General features: G+C 40.1%; 1 protein-coding gene across 1 annotated transcript in view; it reads left to right on the forward strand.

Moving 5' to 3' along the window:
- The window catches only part of mettl15 (methyltransferase 15, mitochondrial 12S rRNA N4-cytidine), a 51,971-nt gene that overhangs the window by 24,224 nt on the left and 5,634 nt on the right, over nucleotides 1–22,113 (forward strand). The window contains exons 3-5 of the mRNA XM_074615746.1: nucleotides 7,426–7,562; nucleotides 16,859–17,050; nucleotides 19,518–19,696. Of these exons, the coding sequence (XP_074471847.1) occupies nucleotides 7,426–7,562; nucleotides 16,859–17,050; nucleotides 19,518–19,696 (508 nt within the window). The remainder of the gene's footprint in view (nucleotides 1–7,425; nucleotides 7,563–16,858; nucleotides 17,051–19,517; nucleotides 19,697–22,113) is intronic.

Below are 22,113 nucleotides of genomic sequence, written 5' to 3' on the forward strand. Positions count from 1 at the left end.
TAAACTTGTGCTGAAAGAGTGCAAACAGCACTGAATAGATGAGGAAAGAAAGTATTTGCCGTAACTCTGCAGCATTCCTCCGACAAAAGAGAGATTATCTTAACATACAGGGAGGCATTTGGAAGCAGCCCTCTGGCGAAGAGTTTTGTCAACATTTTTGTGCTCCTGTATGACTCGTTCACTCATTCGTTCACTCTCTCTTACTTACTCTCAGACACACAGGTAGTATGTTTAGTACACTTTAAATTTAGGTAGCAAAAGGCCGCATGCATCTCAGACATCACTGATCACCATCAACATTATCTCTTGACAGAGTAATTGCAGGAAGCTTTCATGCCTTTTGAGTTCGTCTGCCCTCACTGGCCATCTGTTTTGTGCACCCCACCCCCACCTCCACCTCCTACCTGCTAGACTAATAAACACACCTATCCCAATCGTTTAAATAAAGTAGAGAGAAGAAAAAACACTCTACAGACACCTTTAGACGCCTTTAAAGAAAAATGGAAATCAGTCAATCAACAAGTACTGAAGCTGCTCAAAAGGGGGTTCAAAAAGTAATTTTATTGTAAGACAATCTTCCTATAGTTTGAGCATAGCAGCAGTTTGAAGCGTGAGATTTATGTCCAGTGCCAAGAGCACAAAGGCAACGACCAGCTACGTAGACACTTCACTTCTCTCTGCTGTCGATAAAACCGCCATCATCCCCATAATCATAACCTCCACCGTCATCTATTCACACCGTGCTCTTGTGCCGAAACCGGCTAAAATTTGTGCGCACTTGTATCTCAAAGCCATGAACTTTGTGTGACAGAGAAAGAAATGCAAACCGGTTACCTCCACTCTTGCCATGGCAACGGACGCGACAAGAAAAGCGATCCTGTACCTGTGTATCTGTCTCCCTAATGGTCTGTGTGTTAGTGTAACAAGATCTGTAAAAACTCCCCTCAATGACATTTTAGATCCCCCACTGTAACTGACCTGGGCTGGGGAGTCACAAGTAGGATTTAGGTGAGTACTCAGCCTCTTCTCTCAGGTTCCTGTTCCCCTTTTCCTAATGAATTCAACCATAAGAAGACTCAAGATGAGGCCCCTTTTTTCCACATGGCCAGGATATTATTTACTGTTGTGTGAGCTGGATTATGTTTGCAAATTCTCATTAATGCAAAAATCATACTTTTGCTACATCAAATATGTTTATAAAGTCACTCTTAACAGACCAGTGTTTTTTGATTTAGCATACTAAATGAGTCTGTATAGTGTTAAACTTTTCATTTTGGGGAAGAAAAGCTCTCATTAAGAATGCTGTGGGGTGACTGCTGCCGAAGTGTCCTGCATTATAGCACCTTGCAGCTTCACTGTCGGACTGCACCACTCGGACCACTCCTAACTCTCCTATTCCCTCTGCTGGGAAAGGCAGATATTACACACCCAAAACAGAGTACAAAACACAGACTACAGTAATTACTAGTATTTTAAGTATCATCTCTGCGTGTAGAGACTGAGATGACCCACGTTGTGTTCTGGCTCGTTTCCAATCTGCTGCCTGGTCTAGGTGAGAGCCTCGCTGCTGACACTCCTCTGTATGAAATATCAATGCGAATGACTCACTCCCAAGTTTGGTGTCAATCATCATCGCAAATGCCAAACCCATTATCACCAAATCTTTTCAAGAAGTTGTTTCGTCCATCTGGTGGCAGAAGCAGCAGAGGGAAGATTTTCACAACAGCATTCAGGGCTTTTTGAAGAAGCTTGTTTTCCCTCAAGGCGAGGGAACTAGATTTTCAATTTACCTTATAAATGACCTTGTAAACATCCAATTTTCCATTTTTGGTTGCACGCACTTAATTTTGAGCTTAGTTTATTTGGTGTGTGTGTGAGTGGGAGTGAGTAAGAGGGGTGAAACTTGTATTAAAGATGGATAGAGTCAATGCAGCAGTAATATAAATGTGATTAAATGTACAGTATTTATGTTTTCAACCAACCGCCTCGATCAACATTAAGTATCAGTCTGTTCTGTCATTTGCACCGACAAACAGGCTTTACCTTTTGTTCTTTTGGCCACAGCTTCCTCAAGATGTGACAAAACATTGTTGTGACAAGTGCTGCACACTCCAGTAGAGGACCAGTTTGTCTCCTGGTTGCTTGTGTCGACTGTTTCGATAAAAGCCAGCCTACTTTGCTGTTTGTGTTTCTGTTTTCCTTTTCCTTTTTTTGTATTGAATAGCACAACAGGCAAGTTCATTATGCGTGTGACTCATCCCACTAGCCCACACCCCCTCCCCATCTGCTGCTGTGCGCTGGAAAGGAGAGGGAACCGCCATTGATCACTTCTTCCCTCACACATGCACGCACACACCCCACCTTCAACGTCACTATCGATCGACATGTTTAATGTTTTTGTGGGGAATAGCTGGCATTTCCTTTTCTGTCATTTTACATCTGTTCCCTACCATTAGCTGACATTAGAATAAATCACAGAACAGGCATTTAAAAAATAAAAAGTAAAGCATAATCCAACACATTATTCAAACAATCTCAGACTGTTCAGTCAGTGCAGGGCTGCGATTTCTTTTGTAGCAGTGGCAGCCAGGAAATATATAAGGAAATATGCCTGGACAGGAGATGTTTTCTGCTTTGCAAGTGTTACAGCTGAGTTTACAGCCAACTGATAATCTGAGCTGCTGTGGCAGAGTGGTTGGCAGGTATTGGACATTTCCTTGACGAAGCATTTTCCCACTCCCTCCTTCTCATTATCTGGTTAATAAATGGTGTTTAACAGTTAATACATGATTGTAGCACATTGACATGCAAATACAAGAATATTCTGAAATAGTTGTTTACACATTTATAAAGATGTGAATTCATTAATATAAAGTGCATGCTATACAGTGCAAGGTAAAGGTATCCTTTGCTGATTTTCAACCTTATTATTTATACAGCAGAGTGCTCCGTCTTCTCATGCATAAAACAAGAAAACTTTTAAAACAACCACAGACCTTATTTTTTGCATAAATTAAAGCCACATTGGGAAAAAAAAGCATTGTAAATATGGTGTCTAATGGTGTTCACTACAAAATATAACAATGTTTTTGAAATTGGCTGTACATATAGATGGACGATACGTCTCCACTTCCCCCCACTGTACAAAAGTGAAGCCAAAATATCCCAGAAACGGGAGCTGCCATTTTGAGATTTTCACCTCATTTGGAGCCAGAGACTGCGCTGTAGTGATCGGGGTGCTGGAGCCGCAGTATCTAGGTCCCGCCTACACACCCTCCCGAGCCAATCACGAGCTGAGCACGGCCGCAGCTTGTTAGCGGGAGCCAACTAGCTGCTACGTTAGCACCACGGTAGCTGTTTGGCTGGAAATACACAACAACTAACCATAATATTTCTATAACTACATTTATGATCAAATTGACACATATTTTATTACTCAGACTCATAACAGTTATGGAAAGTTTAAGTTACATCTCCTTTCTCGTACAATTCCTCCAGCTCTGCGACTACTTCACTCAGAGCAGCTGTCAATCATGACGTCTCACCCCCTTTTTATAGCATCAAATAACTGATTAAAACCAAACTTATCTGCAAAACAAACACTTGAACAAAAAACAGCGTGATAAGAAAATACCTAAAATGACAGAAATCATCTTTGGGGAAAATTAATTTCATGTGTTCTTTGACTTTTTAGTTTGTCTCATGTCCCATCCACTAACATAGAGGAGGGCGGGCTTTATGATCTGTACTGCAGCCAGCCACCAGCGGGCGATCCAGATGTTTTGGCTTCACTTTTGGGGAGCTGTCATGTCGTCCATCTGTACAGTCTAGGGTTTTCGGTGGTATGTCTCAGAAATTCTCTTCATCACTGTAGCGAAATATAGCAACATCGGGCACCAAAACCACATTACAGGAAAAGACTAGCAATGCAGAGACAGTACTATTCTTCATACAAATTATATTTATTTATTTTCTGACAGATGGCCCTATTTTAATTCTACAAATGCAACTATTGCAGAGCAGTGGGTCTTGGGCACAAAGTGCAAAAGGGCTGGGTAAAGTGGAATATAAATCGGAGGGTGTGATGATTAATAAATGCACTCTCAGCCAGTCGCATCTACTGGTTGGAGAGGGATTAATTAAAATATTATTTATTTATGTTTATGTAGATTTTAGCTGTTATTCTGTCATTGCTGGGCATCTGTTCCAAGAGTTTAGTTTACTCTTGTTGTCACCAAAATACCAACAACTCGCTTTGCGCTGCCTCACTTGAATATACTTCCCACCTGTTTGCGCCTTTCCTCCCACCGGCGCGTGGCACCAAAGCACCAGACAGACAGGCAAAGTGAATATCAAGATCAGGAAAATACCAAACAGTCGGAGCTCTGCTTATGCTGGTCATTGGTCCACTACGAAAATAGGGCCCTGAGAGGAAGGGTATAGCTAGCATGTTGTTGGCACAGTGAGTGGTACAGTTACTTTGGCGTCACTGAGTGGTATAGTTGTCTTTTGACAAGACTGTCTTGAGAGGACTTTTTAATGGAAAAATTAGATGATTACATTGCTTGTCCAATCCGTGTGTTTCTGGCTAACAGCATGATACACTACTACATGTGTCATCTAGAAAAGAATGCAAACAAAGAGTCCATTTGGCTTTAAAATGATCAAGTTATTCATGGGTTACAGGGTTTTCTGTAGCATGTTATAGTGGTTGTTACCCTCGCCACTTGAAATAAAGAGCACCGTCACTAACGTTGAGTGAGCTGACTGTTCAGACCATGCATGTATAAAGAGAACTGGATAGAGCGTTGGAGACGAGCTCTCGTTCAGAAAGTTGCTCAGTGGCACATGAAGGCAATGTGGCTCGACTGCCGAGTGATAAAGTACCCGGATCATCCGGCAATATTCCGCATCCACTGGGCCCATAGAGCAGGCGCAGTAGCGTTTCTTTTAACTCCGCCTCCCAGCCATCGGTCCAGCCTCGGCCTGGGGCTCATTCACATGAACGGAGGAAGGGAAATAACTCTGGATTCAGCTATTAATGCATTTTTTCTCTTTCTGGTGGACCATCATGGGACCTTATTTTGGAAAAAATATGTACGGTAGACAACGGTAAGAGACAATTTGTTTTTGATCCCGTTTGAATCATGCATATGGTGTTTGTCAATTTAAAATATTCTTTTGCAAGTCAAGAAAGTCACAGTTTGTCGTAGTATCATTTCCTTTTGTGTGAAACTGCTCAGTGAACTACATCTCTCGTCTCCAACAATATACGTCACCAACACTCGCTAGCTAACTTAGCTATGACCATGCACAAATGTAATGTTATTTTCCCTGATGTGTTTTATCCAGCGACTCCTGGTCTTTTTATCAGCCCGGAAGCGAAAGAACGAGCGAGACCCGTTGCTCTTGTGAGTACATCCCAGTACGAAACACACCAGCATCGTAGCTTCAGCGAGAGAGACGTCATTTACTGTGTTGCCTTTAAGGCAAAATAATGGGCGGACTTTTATTTTGAAAAGGCTTTTATTAAGTGTTTATTAAGTTTAAGATAAGTGTTAGTCATCACTTCCTGTCGGCCATTTTGAGGAAGCTGGCTGAATCTGTCCACCTGCCTTTTTGTATCCACTGTCATCCAGACTGTAAACGCCACAGAGGCAATGTCGTAAGTAACTCATTTCATTGTTGTACTTATAAGTTAATGTTAAAAAACTTTATTTACATAAAAAAGCATTTGATTGTTTGTAATTAGAAGGGTTTTATTATGTATGTACATTGGAAAAACTCATGCTCGGAAACAAATTGGTGATTGTTTATTCTGTTTTCGTTACAGTTTTCACTGTCTGTGTAAGATGGTGTAAAGAGCCACAGTAAAGAGCAAGTAAAGCTTACTACTACTCGAGTCATCATTTTACCAGCAAGAGTTTAGCTAGTTGGATAGCTGCAGCTTTTACGCTGTAGTGAGGACAACATACTTACACAACTTTTGGGTGTGGAGTCTTTTTAACTATGTATTTTCACAGTTTAACAAAAAACTGCGACTTTCTTGACTTGCAACATTATCTTTTAAATTGACAGACATCATATGTGGCGCAATTCAAACGGGATCAAAAAAATATTTGTTCGCCGTTGACTACTGTTCATATTTTTTCCGAAATAAGGTCCCATGGTGGTCCACCGGAAGGGGCGGGACTTCGCCTCCATACAGTCTATGGTTCAGACCATGAATTCACAACTAAATTGATCAAGAGACGACATCCATCAGGATCTGTCTTATTCCGTTTAGTAGGTGATTGATAGATCAATCGCATTGTACGTTCACTTTTCCGTAATCATCCAGAGCAGCAAGATCGGAAAAAAAGAAAAGAGTTTTCATACAGTCGGAAAAGTTGAGTCAAACATTGTCACAGTCAGGAAGGGATGTGAAAGGAAAACCTCACCACAGATTTCTTTTGCGGGAATAAATAATGCTTTAGTTGGCCTACAGAAACACTGCTGTTGGATTTCAAAATAAAACAAGGGAAGTAATCGACATTTGCAAAACATTACAGCTAATTCTAATAGTGATGAAACAAATGCTGGCCCTGTCATGCTCATCTTGTGTCATTGGGTGTTTTCTGTCAGATGACCTGTTCCCACAATAACTTTTGAATCTGTCACAGGGAAGAACAAAATAACAACATAAAAATTCCTTTTAGATGTTTTTTAACCTTACTGTTTGCCTCTCATACAGGGTGTGTAGCTATTAAACAGAATATTAACATATGTTGATTAAAAGTGTTTTATTGCATTGTGAGCCAAAAATCTATTTTATTATCAGTACAATCATGAAAGTCATAGTAGGGCTGGGCAATATGATGATACATATCATCAAAACGATATAAAAATGTCTATTGTATATATTTTTCTATATCGTTTCTATCGTGACATAGGCTAGGCCTATATTTATTTCTTTTAATTTTGCACTAAAGTTCTTAAAATGAGAAAAGACTTAGTACTTTTCATTCCATTTCAAGTATTTAATTCACACAGGAGTATATAAAAATAGGCTTTACCATGTGCTTTACTAGAAGACACACTATATCGTGATATGTATTGTTATGGAAATATGAAATGACCTATAACATGATTTTGGCCATATTGCCCTGCCCTATGTCATAGTGTTAGCTTGGAAACAATCATGAACTTACAGGCCTATCTGCAATTTTGAATTCATTCCAGCGTTAATATTGACAATAAGTACCCTGAGATGAGACAGACTCAGAAAAATCCGATTTAAAATAACTCTTGTCAGTGCACCACTGTGAATTAAACACTTAAATGAAGAATTAACATTGTGATGATAAGATGATGATGATGATTAATTGTGTATATGGAGTCCTGGTGTGAGAAGAATGTGTTGTTTTCTTGCTTTCTCGCATGTAGGTGGTCCTGGACATGACGTTTGGAGGTGGTGGTCATGCCAAAGCAATACTGAATATGGTTCCTGAAGTCACAGTCCTGGCCTTAGACCGAGATCCTTCCGCCATTTCTCTGGCCCAGCAGTTAGCCAAGGAACACTCGTAAGTGATTTATTGAAAAACATCAACTAGACCAAAACACAAGTAAAAGCTTATGTTATAAGCTGTCTAGACAAATGTTTATACTGAATAAATTTATCATACATTTTTATTGTCGCAGCTGACAGCTTGACCATTTTGAGCAGTGTTTGGTTTGTGGTCATTATTTCTTAAAACATACTGTAGGTGTGATATAGTATTGCAGCTCTCCCTGTATTTCTCACTTCTCGCCAGAGCCCGATCAAATACTGCTCGCCAAGATACAGCCCCTGAGTTTCACCATCCAATCAAATCCATTCTTCCTTCTTAACTTAAAGCTTTTCTCCCCCCACGCAAAGCTGGTGGGCCCGGCATGTCATTTGTCAGAGTAAGGGCCCACGCCTGCAGTGTGAAGGAGATGCTGCCTCCCACGGAGGATCTATAAGATATGAGGGGGGTGGGGGGAGGAGCAGAGAGAAGCCCAGAGAAGTTAAAAAGTGGAGAGAGGAAAAAAAAGGAAAAGAAAATGAAAACACGAGAGTGAGAGAACAGGGAGACACGAGGACACAATGCCAGGGTGAGAGGGAGTGTGCATGAGCAAGGCGCGGGAGGATGAAAATGAGATGTTCCTAAGACCATGGCGTGGGAAGGAATCCTTTTACGTAGATTCTGGGGAAACCTCTCTCAAGGGAATCTGCCAGAGAAATGTGTCTGTGAGCAGGGAATGACAATTAAGAGAGAGAGAGAGAATGAGAACATTGTATTCTGTCAGCAGCAATATACCCCTGCTGTAAACTCTTCCACGCCCACTCGTGATGCAAGTTGAGAGAAGCTAGAGAAATCTAGCAATTAACCAATATTATTGGAAGCCTGAGTAAAAGACCCTGGCAGCCTACGCAGTGCATCCGCACAACAGGGTTAGAGGATTTTCTCTCTCCTCGGTACTCCCATGTCTTGAGGAAAGTATAACCTCGATGCAAACTGTTGACTGTCGGTGTGAATCTGAACCCTGTTTTACAGTACAAAAAGAATAATTTCACCTCCTAACGTTTATTTAAAAGCGTTAGCTTATGAAAGTAACCCTCTGTTCCCTGATGTCTTTAATGGGATTTGTCTCCTGCATGTTGAGCCTCGCTATTCTCTGCTTTTCACCTTTCTGGTTGTTGCTATGACTTCCCTGCGCTTGAAGCTACGCAGGAGTTGTGCCCACAGTAAATGTTATGAATCTGAAAAGGCACCATGCATTATTGAAATGCCAAGTCAGGAAAACATTGGATTTACATGTGTGCATATGGGGTCACATAAAGGCTGATATGAGATATGACATTAACTGTTTGCATTCACTATGCACTTTGTGGATTTCACATCTACAAGTGCCATGTTGGCTACATAGACTGTATAAAATATGGACATAGTCTCTGTAACGTCACCCATAGTTTTTTGAAGAGCCATTGTGAAGCTCAAAGTTGGTGGCTCCGGCCGTCGCCATCTTGGCAGAGACGACACAGCCTAACTCCAAACTAATCCAAAAATGGGCAAAGAGGTGGATCGTCGGTGAAGCTGAGGCTGGCCCGTGTGATGCAGCAGAACAGATAGCTAGCAGCTAGCGACTTGAGACGGCACCCACCTGTCACTCAAAGCAGCCACACCCTTAATTATGCCTAACTTTAAGCCTTAATATAAATTAAACGGATGAGTTGTATAAAAATTCAACATAGAATGGAAATATTAGCTATAGAGACCAAAAACGTTTTTTGTACCAGGCTGTAAACATTTTTATTTCTGCTGTTAAGTCGGACATTTTTAACATGGGGGTCCATGGGGATTGACTCACTCTTGGAGCCAGCCTCAAGTGGCCATTTGAAGAACTGCAGTTTTTTGGCACTTCTGCATTGGCTTCATTTCTCAGCACCAGAGGTTGCTGCTTGGTTGTCATATCAGAAAAATTAGGTGTTTAAGGCTAAACTGATATTCAAGGACCAATTAGAATCTGAATTTGGCAACATGAACACCAAGAAGGCATTCCAGAGGGTGAAAACCCTCACTGGGTGTGAACCAAAACCCAAACTATCTGCAATAACTGACCCAGCATCCTTTGCAAAACAACTGAACAAATTATACGCCTGTTTTGACAGTCAAGACTTCCCAGCTGAATGTGGAGAATGTTTGAGAGCCCTCCCCTCACCAGACCCAGACGAACCGGCCCCCTTTACAGAGGTGGATGTACAGCGCCAGCTTAGCCAGTGTAAGACAAGCAAAGGCCCAAGGGCCTGACGGCATCCAAGCAAGGGTGCTGAAGACCTGCGCCCAGGAACTCTCACCAATCCACTCTTCTGTGAATCCTACCATACTGCCACAGTACCCACCCTCTGGAAAACTGCTACCATACCCCCGTAAAAAGGCGAGAGACTGGAGGGGAAACAAGAGGCTGAGCTGAACACAGACACATTTACACCGACCGTCTGTACAGACGGTATATTAGCTGTTTGGGGCAAATCAACAAGGACTGCACAAACTATCCAGCGTTCAAAATTTGTGCGATTGGCATGTGACGAAATCCGTGTCACTTTCCGACTGAACGCACCTCGAGTGTTAGCTAACGGTCGTTCGTTTTGCCGGTATTGGGTTATAAACCAAGGGATTGAAAATTAAAAAAAATATGCTGAGAATTCATTCATTCATTTTATTTAAACTCCTAACTTTAACTTTTACCTCGCACATGGTTTCTTTACTAAAAGAGGATGCTGCAGTTCAAATGGGAATATACCAGCATTTGTTTGTGGTGGTTGGCTTCACCATTGACTTACGCTAGTATCATCAGCTCTGGCTCTTAATCTCTGTCACTGGCATTTCACATATCCTGTGACTCAATCTGCAACGCTCTGGACTGTCTCTGTGTGAGGTTTTGGAAGATCATACTCAGCGTTAGGTTGATCCAGTGAGATGCCAGAATAACAAAAACTTGCATGATGTCAATGTTGTGGGGTGCTACAACTATAAATAGCTCAGATCTCTTAAGCAATTATGAGCCCACACTTGGACCTCAGCACATACACCGCTGAAACTTGTCCTCTTTAATAATATAAGACCTTACATAAGGCATTTATATCTCCAACTCTGTGTCTAAGCCACATAAAGAAGTTAATAATTTAGAAATGTTATGTAACTGTTTTGCATATTTTTAAATCCTTCAGTGGCTTACAAAAACGTGTTGGTGAAGAAGTCGCAGTGTCTAGTGGAAGGTATGTTCATCACCTGCGTGTGGGCGGACACACAGACGACATCATTTTAATTTCCAATAATTAAAAAGTAGAAGTAGCCTCTAATTAGCATGATAGAGCTTTCAGTGTTTTATATATAGCTAGCTATTACAAGAATTTGACTTTAAATATATATTTAAGTTATAGACTTCAAATGTTTTTTGTGCATAAAATTATTTATACAAATATAATAAAAAGGCACTTTTGTATTAGATCGTTGACTTAAATCAGTCTACCCATTTTTTACCGTCTCCCATTCATGAAAATTAAATGGGCAGGGTTGAGAACTGCTTCATAACAGAGTAGCAACATAAACTGCCTTCAAATAAAGCTGTGTGGTCCCGCTCAGTCTGAAGATACACTCTTGCCTAACTTGCTGCTCTGACCCCTCTATTGCCAGTCAGTATGTTAGCTGGCACTGACAGCACCACAAAAATGTGTCTGCAGTTACACAGAGAAGGTACTCTACATAGACCATCTCTCATTCTTTCTATTGCCCAATAAAATGAGGAATTCAGCAATCTTTTTATCCAGCCCCGACTTGTGTAACGCTCATTGTAAAGCTGGTGGCTTCACCATGCGGGCACTGCCCACCAGTCAGTGGAGCTCTGTCCCCTCTCTTCTCTTCTGGCCATTCATACAGATGAGCCACTCTTTCACTGTAGGTCAGGGATGGGCTTTGATGATAGAGAGGACCACACATATTGTTTCCTCTCTACCAGAGGGTCAGATTATGACCATGCACTTCCACCAGTAGGATACTGTAACCCCATCACTCAGTTATAGCTACTAATTTAATGAAAGAAACAAAACATCAAATGCATTTAGTAATGATGTAGGTCATTTGATGAGCTTAACACAGAAACAAAATGTCGACATTCCATAGTGATATACCATTATTTCATTGATGAAAAATAGCCTTTTGGCTATTTCTGGCATTTTTATACCATGTGTATTTATTCATTTGCACAAATAAACTAAACAACATTATTTCAGTGCAATGGGGTCTCAAAAATCATCATTCAGTAATGGTGCAAAAGTTAACACCAACACTAAGTGCAACAACTAATATTCATGTTTGTAGTGCATTTCTATTCCGTTTGAAATATGCTCGCATTTATCTCAGAAGCCATTGACCTTCACCCACAGGTGGATCAGTGTAACGTTCTGTCTTAAAAGTTCAGTTGTTAAGTTTTATAAAAAATGACTTTATATCATATTTGCTCACTATATCCTGACAGTACTGCATTAGACAGATAATCTGTGGGAAAAAAATCCGGTTTCTCTGCCTCCTCCTAGAGCTCCTAATGGCATCTGCAAGATTCCACCACGCCCGAAGGAAAACAACCAATCAGAGCCGAGGAGTCTCTAACGCAGCTGTCAATCACTGCTTGTGAACTCCGATCAAACTACATATTTTAGTGTACTGTTTAGCTGAGTTCAGCTTCGGACTGTATCTCACACTTCCCGTCATTGCCATTAGACCTGCTTGGTTTCAGAAAGGCTGTACTGAATTGTTCGAAGCTTTATTTATAACGTTGACATTTTAATTCTAAGTCAACATTTTTGTATTTCTGTTCATTCTACACTAATCAGTGTTTATATTCATTCTGCAGCAGTGCTCCACTCTGCTCTCGTGTTTCACCGAGTACACCGGGCGAGCCTCGGCATACACACAGCGCGAAGCAGAGGAGAGAATTGGAGATAACGTTGTCGGCACCAGTTAAAAACAGGCTTGGTAGTGAATATTAGGCTATCATATTTGTAGAATTAGATTCCAGTGGTGGCTGCGTAGGATTGTTTCCGACTCGTGTGATCCAAACATTTCCAGTAATTTCCAGAGCGTTGTAATGTCCAAAAGTCAAAATTGATTGAAAAAAGATAGATGTAATCATTTCCAAAATTCACATGTTTTATCTAACAAAATGTTTTTCTTCAATCCACATTTGTTGGCATTTAGCCTTTCAAAAAAAGCTGTTTTCAGTAAACTCACCATATGCCAGCACTTGCTGTATGTTAGCAACTAGCTTTGAGGCAACAAAATAATCATTCGCACAACACTGCTCGACATCCAGTAAAAAATGCTTCAACAAGAAACCAGAATGGCTAAAATGTTCTAAAACTAATTAGATAAAAAGTTTGTAAACTCTCTCCAAAAAGACAGTTTATACTTTGAATAACCAAAAAAATGTAGAAATTGGAGATGGTGGGTAGAGTGCTACTGAGGAGGCAGTAAGAGAAAGGGATTGCGCAGGTGATGGGAGAGAACAACAAAGCCTTTACTATAGATTTTTTAACAAATCAATCACTGTGCAGGATAGTGAATAACAACAGCAAAGCAAAGGAAGGCCCTTGCAGCGTGGGTGAGATGCTCCCTTGCCATTTTGTCTTCAGTGGGTTTTGAAATAGAGGACCTGCCAATTTGTGTTCTTTCCTTGCATGCCCCTAGTTAATCTTGAGAAAGGTGGAGTCATTGTTGTGTACATAAAAGGGGCACGTTTCAAATTTAATAAAATGTCGATACCTTTATTTTATTGATACATATATTGATACCGATGCTGCTTATTGGTATCGATACAGTACTTCAAGCAATCATTAAAGTTTCTGGTGCTGCTTTACCACAAATAAACTAAACTTGTATAGAAATAGGGGAGCAATAGAGCAACAGATAATAGGAGGCTAAAGGCAATAGATACCTGCAGCCATTTAGTCACATTATTCATAACCGACGTTGACGGACAGCTCTGTAACATACTTGCAGTATAGTAAGTATAAGATTCCACTTTGCTTTAGGCGTAATATAGATTTTGACTTGGTTCACACTTTGATTCTCACAAGTCATCTTTTGGTCACATGAGGTTGCTACGGGTTACCATGGTTACGCATCTCCTATCGGCAAGGAGACTTTCATGAAGTGACATGGTAATTACAGTTCAGTGCCTCCGAAAAGATACATAATACTGTTTATTCACACAAAAGTATGTTGAACGATAGTACACATATTGAGTATGTAGTGCATAGTATGCGATTTCGGACACAGCCCTGCTGTTTTCCTATCGTGTGTTCACGATCTAACCAACAGATGTTGCTGGTGAGCTTTCCAACCATTATATCTTGGTTTCCAACCGAGCCGCCCCAATGTAACTGTAGTTCAGAAATCATCTTAAATAAACATTTAAAAAAAATTATCAACTTAGGCCCGGCGGACTGAATCGCAATATCGGTCTAAAAATGCAATTCGATTATTTTCCCCGTTCAGCCCTTCTGCACACTGCAAATTTAGTGCAAATTATCCAAATATTTTCATTCACTTTGCTAATGTTACCCCTCTGTTCCATTCATTTAAACCTATCCATCATAAGTATAGTCCACAGAACGTAAACAGAACAATGACTTAGTTGTGCGAAGCTTACAGATGTGAATGGCTAGACATTGGGAAGATGCTTATTTAACAGTAGGTAACTGAAAATGCATGCCATTAAATGAGTGAATGATTGACATGGGATACCAATAGCAGCGGTAGCGTTTTGTACGACATGTGGCGAGGTCATTATGACTAGAGCATGAATTCCCTGTTTGTAGGTCCCATATTGAGGTCTTAAAACATATTACTTCAGCCTTTAAAACCAATGCATGATACCGATTACCCATTGCACTGAGTGCTGGATAAGGAAGGTGTAGTCAACTTGAGCTGCTTAGCTTTTGCAGTTCGGTCGGTGATGTACAAAATGAGCTGTTTGTCATTAAGAATTGAGAATCAAACATTTTTGGTGGCTTTTGTTTCAGGAGTGATAACTTCACTAGAAACAATGGACGGAGAAGGCTGCAGAAGACCTTTTGCTCCTAATGTATAGATGCTAGCTCCTGTTGCTCTCCTCTGCCATCATCTTTGTTCACACAATGTTAAAAGGTCACATGAAAAATGCATGAACGTGGCTGAAGGATCTCACCACTCGTGCATGAGGAAGTGACTGTGTACACAGGATCTTGCTCTCCGTCAGTGACAAGGATGGATCTGAATAGGCTAACTAAGACAGCTAGTGGGCTTCCAAAGAAACCACTGATTCAGTTATAAAAGGTTGGCTGGAAAGCTACTCAAGCTATTGTAGGTTTCCATTGAATTGTGTATCTCACGTGGCCTGCCCACGAACATCTCTGCTCATAATGCTTAAAATTACCTTGACTTGCTGGATGTTTTTCTCTCTATAATGTATTGATGACGCTGTGAAATATAGAAAACAGCCAACATTTCCTGTGAACTTAAGAGGGGACTTTACTGACCATTCTCATTCAGTAGCAGTTGTATGTACCTGGGAGTAGAAGCACACAACACGTGGAGCGCCTTGGTAGCCGAGTGGTTACATCGCATGTCATATAACGTCGTGGGTTGGATTCTGGCCTTGGGACCATTGTTGCATGTCATAACCCCGCCCCCCTCTCTCTCTCCCCCATTTCTACACTGTCAAATAAAGGCAAAAAAGAGGGAGAGAAAAATATATCCTTTATTTTTTCCACCTCAAACTTTATTTGAGCGGCACAATATCAGACATCCATTTAATTGTTAGTAAATAGAAGAATGTACAAAAAAGTTACATTGCACATCAAGTTGAATTCAGACATGAAATGTTAATAAGAAAAAGTTGGATGAAATATAAAGTAATACAAGTAGAAAAAGGATACATAATAATAATAATAATAATAATAATGAGAATGTTTAGCTATTAGATAAATAAAAACAATATGACAAACAAAAAAAGTTTAAAGCCTTATTTATAGGTAAATCATGTAACTATTAATGTAGAGAGAAAAAATGGATTAATGTATTTTCATTTACCATGGAAAGTAGAAAATAAATCTTTATTTATTTGGCGATATGATACGTATCATAATACAGGGGTTACATTTCAATATATTGCGATATAATGCGATACTGTAAGTAAGGCGATATATTGCGATTTTTTAAATCTAATTTTAGGAAAACTGTCTTAGTATAAAGAACGCACCACCACATGCATGCAATCAGAACAGTGGGATTTGCATTTATCACCGACCGTGTAACATCCGACATCATAGCTTATATAGCTCTTACTTTAAGAGGGCACATACACTGAGAGGATGATTATCTTTGCAAATTTAAAATCAATACAGTGTTTTTGAGAATCGATACAGAACATATCGCGAAATTCGATTTTTCCAATATATTCTTACACCCCTAATTTATAGTCAGATCAGGGCACATCTTAAACATTTCTTTATATACTTCATGCAGTTATACTTGCCAAATTGGTCACTTCCCATCACAGAACTTATCGAACCAGTTGGTAAAATCTACAGTTAAGTGTGTAACATTCAGAAACCCTCTCCCTGTATTATAATAGAGAGGAAGTCACTCTGTATTATCAACTACATAAGTCCTCCTGCACTGTATTATTTCATCAAGGAATAATTCTAAAGGACTTGAGCTTGTTACCAGAGCCATCACTCAGGAACTCAACCTTTTATCGTCTGTGTATAATAACTAGGGCTCAAGATCTTTGTAAAATTTAGATTAAAGAGATTGTAAAATATGGAACACAATTCAATACAGTATTAGAAATACTTCTTCCTCTCCACAATTTAAACATTTATAAAGGCGTTTTCTACTTCAGTGTCAAAATTGCAATCATTAACATATCTTTTGTTACAACCATAATCTTTAATCTCCATGAAACACAATTTCTCCACATTACTTTACTGGTTTTAATGCCCCCAGCCAACCAGTTCAATGTATTAAAATGTTTATTCAACATAAACGGATCAACTATAAACACAAAGATAAATGCATCTAGCTTGCATGCATGTATCATTTTATTATTAGTTTCATAACTTGTCCTTCTCATCTCCTGAACATTTCCAATGAGCTGAATGACAATGAAATATGTGCTTTTGAAAATACTGGATGTCACTGAAATAATGTAGCATTTCTTTTCCCATTGCATTTAAACAAGGCCAGTATTTTGACAGCAGCAATATGCATCAGATGTCTAATTAAGCTATTCCTTTCCCTATTTCTTTCTCCAGTGGTCATGTGAAACCATTGCTTGGCCGATTCAGCGAGCTTGAAGCCCTGCTGTCTAACATGAACATTAAGCCAGGCAGCATTGATGCCGTCCTGTTGGATGCCGGCTGCTCCTCCATGCAGATGGATCAGGCGGAGAGAGGCTTCTCCCTCAGCAAGGATGGCCCCCTGGATATGAGAATGGATGGAGAGAGGTAAGAGATATGCAACATTATTTTATTCATTTATTTCATTTAAAAGGGGCCATGTACAGTTTAAAACATATTATAGCTATAAACTAATTTACATATGTAGTCCCTTGGCAGGTCAAAACAAAGAGAACACAATAACAAACAGTACAGAGTAAAAACATAATTGAAAGAACACACAATACAAAGCTTCACATAATAGCACATCACAAATGTTTGCTTGTCAAATAAAAGCCATGAGGACCATACAGTAGGTGTGTCTGGCTGATGGATCGCAATTTGTTTTACATTATCAAAACTGGACATAAAAAACATAGACTTAATTTTCCTAATAAATGATGTTGGGAAGAGCTGGATAATCAGATTTACTGGTGCCTTGAAATTACTTCTCTACTCATTGGAGCAGTAATGTCAAAGTGCAGCTAATAAAACAGGCATAATCAAAATGGTTTACCAATAACATGGGCCTCATAGACTTTATTTTATTATTTTTTTCTCCAAACTTTCTATACAAAATTGAATAAGTGAATGTTGGAAAACACTATGTCTATTTATTTAAAAAAAAAACAATAATTGTTGTTATTTTTAAACAATTAAAACAACCTATGTTTTCCTGATAAGCGACCTTTTAGTATGTGAATACAGCTGTCCTTTCTTAGTAGCAAAGGAAGAGGGGTTACATCGCAAACTCTTCAGGTGTATGGTTGAGTGTACAAAATGTGCGACACGGAAGTGTCTCGTAACCATGAAGGCGATCGTTCTCTTCACCATGACCACAATCTTTTCCTAACCATACCTTAACATTAGGGTAACAGATCAAAATAAAAATTGTGATATGGGTAATTTTGGTCCTATTGGTCCTAAAATGCCAAAGAGAGTTTTCTTTTTTTTAATCATGAATTGTGGAATTTACAGTAGTAAAATACTCTTTCACAATTTAGTTTTTGGTCAATTTAAGTACGATTGGGTTTGTGTCATAGTGTGTGAAAATTAAATGTTACAAAATAAACTTTAAAGTAAAGACAGACCGATAAATCCAATATTGAAGCATATTCCATGTATATCGGTATTGGTGTATATACCCTCCGATAAGTGTCAAGAAATCCTAAGCTATATTGATTTAAAACTGTGTCACCATTTCATAGTTTGTCCACCAGAGGGAACTGACAAGTGTATTTTTTAACTGTAAAATGTCCAGGGGTTTCATTTATAACTGTTGCGTACGCACAAAACGGGACCTGAAAGAGGCGTTCGCCACAACCATGCAATAGTTGTGATCTCTAAAAAGAGAACAGAAACACAGAATAGTACAGAAACTATGACCCATGCGTACGCATATTATGGAGGCAGGTGAAATTGGCGACGCAGATGGAGAGGTGATGAATTGAAGCCAGATTGCAAATATTAAATGTGAGAGGAATAATTATACATATAATGTGTGCTGTGCGCTGAACCCAGCGGCGAGCGCCGCTCACATCCTAAACGCTACGTTATGTTTCTAATCGGTTTTACGTTTACATTTAGTTTATGTTTCGAATACAAATACTGGAACATTAGTACGCAGTTGAATAGCAGCTGAAAAGGCTTTTGAAGCAATTCTTTTTTTTTTTTTAAAAACGTATTTTTTTATGTGAAAGAAGGTTATTTAAAGGTTGTTTCATTAATGTGTGATGGAATTTGTGCTCATTCAAAGACAGTAATGAAATGATGAATGACTTTAAAACAGCTCAGTTATTTTTTTTTTATAATGAAGATGTCTTTGTTTCCTTGGCACAAAAGTGGAATAAATATCAGCAAAAACAAAATAAAGAACAATAACAACAACAAAAAACATGGATATCGGCATCGGCTAGCAGCCAAACTGTTATTTTAAACGTTGGTAGTGGTCCAGAATTTCACATCGGTGCATCCCTAACCACTCATTTTTCATCTATAAAAAGAGAACAAAGTAGCAGTTTCTAATTTTAATTTTTGTTTGAATTCTGGCAGCATTTAAAGTCCATATTACCAAAGGTTGATGTTTAACAATACTTAAGTGTGACTAAAACACCTTTGCATGTTGAGACAGACATGTTGAGCACAGTCATGCATGCCCTTCTAATATTAATCAAGCCTAAATCTGCATGTACAGTAAGTATATACATTTACATATGTATGTATAGATAGATAGATAGATTAATATGGATATATGTATATGATTTATATGTATTGCAATTTATAGCATATTAAATGTTTTCATGAATATATATGAATCATTTCACAAGGTCAGCATAATGTGCGAATCTACCAGCTAAGATAACCCCATTATAAGCTATTGCACAAGCTGCATTGCTCTTTTCATTCCCTCACAATCATTCTATTCATAACTGTCAGCCATAAAGGTTTTCAGCTGTATCTCAGAGTTGTCAGAATTCGCCACTGTCAGCAAGGACGTGACGTCAAGCAGCTTAATTGGGCTTCTCTTTGTGCGTAGGTACCCCGACATGCCCTGTGCTGCTGACGTTGTGAATACCTTAGATCAACAGGCTCTTGCATCCATCCTCACTGCATACGGGGAAGAAAGACACGCCAGGAAAATAGCTTCAGCCATTGTGGAGGCACGCCGTGTCAACCCCATCACCCAGACACAGCAGCTGGCCAGCGTGGTGGCAGGTAGCTAGACACTATCCTGATTAATTCCCCGCAGCATTCTGGAGGCTGCGAGGGAAAATAAAACACGAGTGGAGTTATTAAGGCTGTCTCCCAGTGGGACGTATTTGTCTCAGAAAATTACGCGGACTGTGACCTCAGTCATCGTCTTCTTTCCTGCCTCTGTTATGGTTGCCTTTCTTCTACCTACCTACCTTTGAGACAAAGACAGAGCTGGAGGTGGCTGCAACACAATGTGGCTAATGCCTTGAAAACAAACAGTATTTCACACAAAGTAACCCATCTCTCTCTCTCTTTCTCCTTCCACGTTTTGCTTCATTTTTCCCCCTCTTTTCCCCTGTTTCTCTGCTCACAAATATGCACACACACTTGACACACTCGTGCATAAAACCAGGATTACAGTGTTTGTCTTCACTGATTGTTTTTTGTTTTAGCCGTATGCCTCTAGATCTGAGCTGCTGAACGAGAGAGATGTCGTTTCAATAGTTATTGCACAGAGCAGTATGTGCGTCAGTGTCACCCTGGGAGAACAGGTGTGAGTAAGAGCAGCTGTTTGATCTTTTTTGAAAAGCAAAGCGAGTCACTACCACTGCTTATTTGAAACAATCCAAGAGGTTTTGATTCAAGAAAGTTCGGGGGGTGCGAGGGGGGGGTGGGGTCTATGAAGAAGTCAACAGTGATGCTGACAGGAAAAATTTAAAGTCGCAGGAGGAATGACGAGGGTGGGAGGGAACCACTTTGGGGACCTGGTGGCATTGAGACATCATATCAGAAAGGTCTTTAGTCACGTTTTCTCTCTTATCTTACACATTGCACAGCAGTAAACATGTATTCAAAATGCTGAATTTTCTAGATGAAAATAACAAATAGTGCAGCAAATAATGTATTGCAGTATTGCTTTTTTTGGATCAGCATCCACTGCGTCAATTCCTATTATGATTTTGAAACGATTATGAAAACAAGATAATTGACATAAAGCGATTATTGTACCGCATTTCGTTTTTCAAAGACGCCCTCGTTTTGTCCAGAACACCCCTTTCCTTTATAGTTGTGCGTTCTCACCCCGCTCGGTGTGGGCGGATACATTCGTGGGAACTCCACACTGACACTGGCTGGCCCTCACCGGGCGTATTTCCTCCGTGGTGGTGTGTCGTGACTGGCTGTAGGTTAACTTGGAAAGGCCCCGAGTGAAGGTGGCGCTTTACAGCACCCCTCGCCCAGATCGCGCTGCTTAGTGCCCACTGTGCCCTCTCTCCCGGCGGGGAGGGATGGAGCTCCCTACTCCCAGGGCGACTGTCAACCGAAGCGGACTGTTCTCAGTGCGTCAGGGGTGTGCCGCGATGTCGGCAACCAGCCCGACCCATCTTGAAACACGGACCCGTCTCGATTTACAACGCTTTGTGTTTTTTGGCCGTGTCATCACATTTCTGCACAATGTGTTTATGATTAAATTGTTTACAAGAGCACAGCGTTCTTCATAGATCTAGCCTCTGCTCTCAAAGTGCACCAGATTGATGCATTTAAATTTAAAATGTAGGCTAGAAAAATAGCAATATTGGGCACTGAATTTGATGAATTTACGATGTTGCTCATATTCGATGAGTTTATCAGACCCCAAATGAGACAAGAATTAGCTAGCTAGCACACCCGTGATCCCTTCACCTCACTCCCCGCTGCTGAGACTACTTCGCTGGGAGGAGAGCAGATGCCAATTCTGGACCTTCAGTTAGCCAGTGTAAACCCGGTGCCGGGGATCACGGCGGGTTCAACCGAGAAAGTAGGTGAAGGTCTCATATTTTAAGTTACGTTACAATCTGTTTGCCCATTGGCAATGAAAAATGATTAATACATGTAAAAAGTAACACATAGAACCCTTTGACAATAATGAGTGAGATATCACTGCCGGAGGCTTTACAAACAGATGTGATAATAATGGGTCTATAAAGAGCCACCGCTGTGCGTGGTGGTCTAGTGGTTGTGCAAGTGCGGCCAGTTTCATGATTGATTGAGATTCTTAAAACTGAACCACGTTGTTGCTTTACAAACAAGTTTTAGTCGAGAGTTGTATGTGTCTTGCCTCTGGGTGGGAGGGTTGTTTTCCTTTTATGTGTTAATGGGATCAAGACAGCCACAAAATCACGCAAGTGACCTAAAAGTGTTGCATAAAAACACATTTACATGGCACAGGCAGCCATGGAGACACAACCATGTCATACAGCTGCGAAGGTAACAGAAATATCCCACAGCCATTAACTGTTGTTGTTGTTAAAGAGCCTGAAATGGAAAGCAGAGCAGCTTCTCTGAATTCGACCCAACATGTAACTGAAAGGAAAGTTTGTTTAATTTGCTAAACGCTGTCATCAGGAGTCAAGTGAGCTACATTTAGCTACATTACAGCACCAAATGCGTTTAACACAACA

Source organism: Sebastes fasciatus, chromosome 2 (assembly GCF_043250625.1).
Source record: "Sebastes fasciatus isolate fSebFas1 chromosome 2, fSebFas1.pri, whole genome shotgun sequence".
In the NCBI taxonomy this organism is placed as follows: Eukaryota; Metazoa; Chordata; class Actinopteri; order Perciformes; family Sebastidae; genus Sebastes; species Sebastes fasciatus.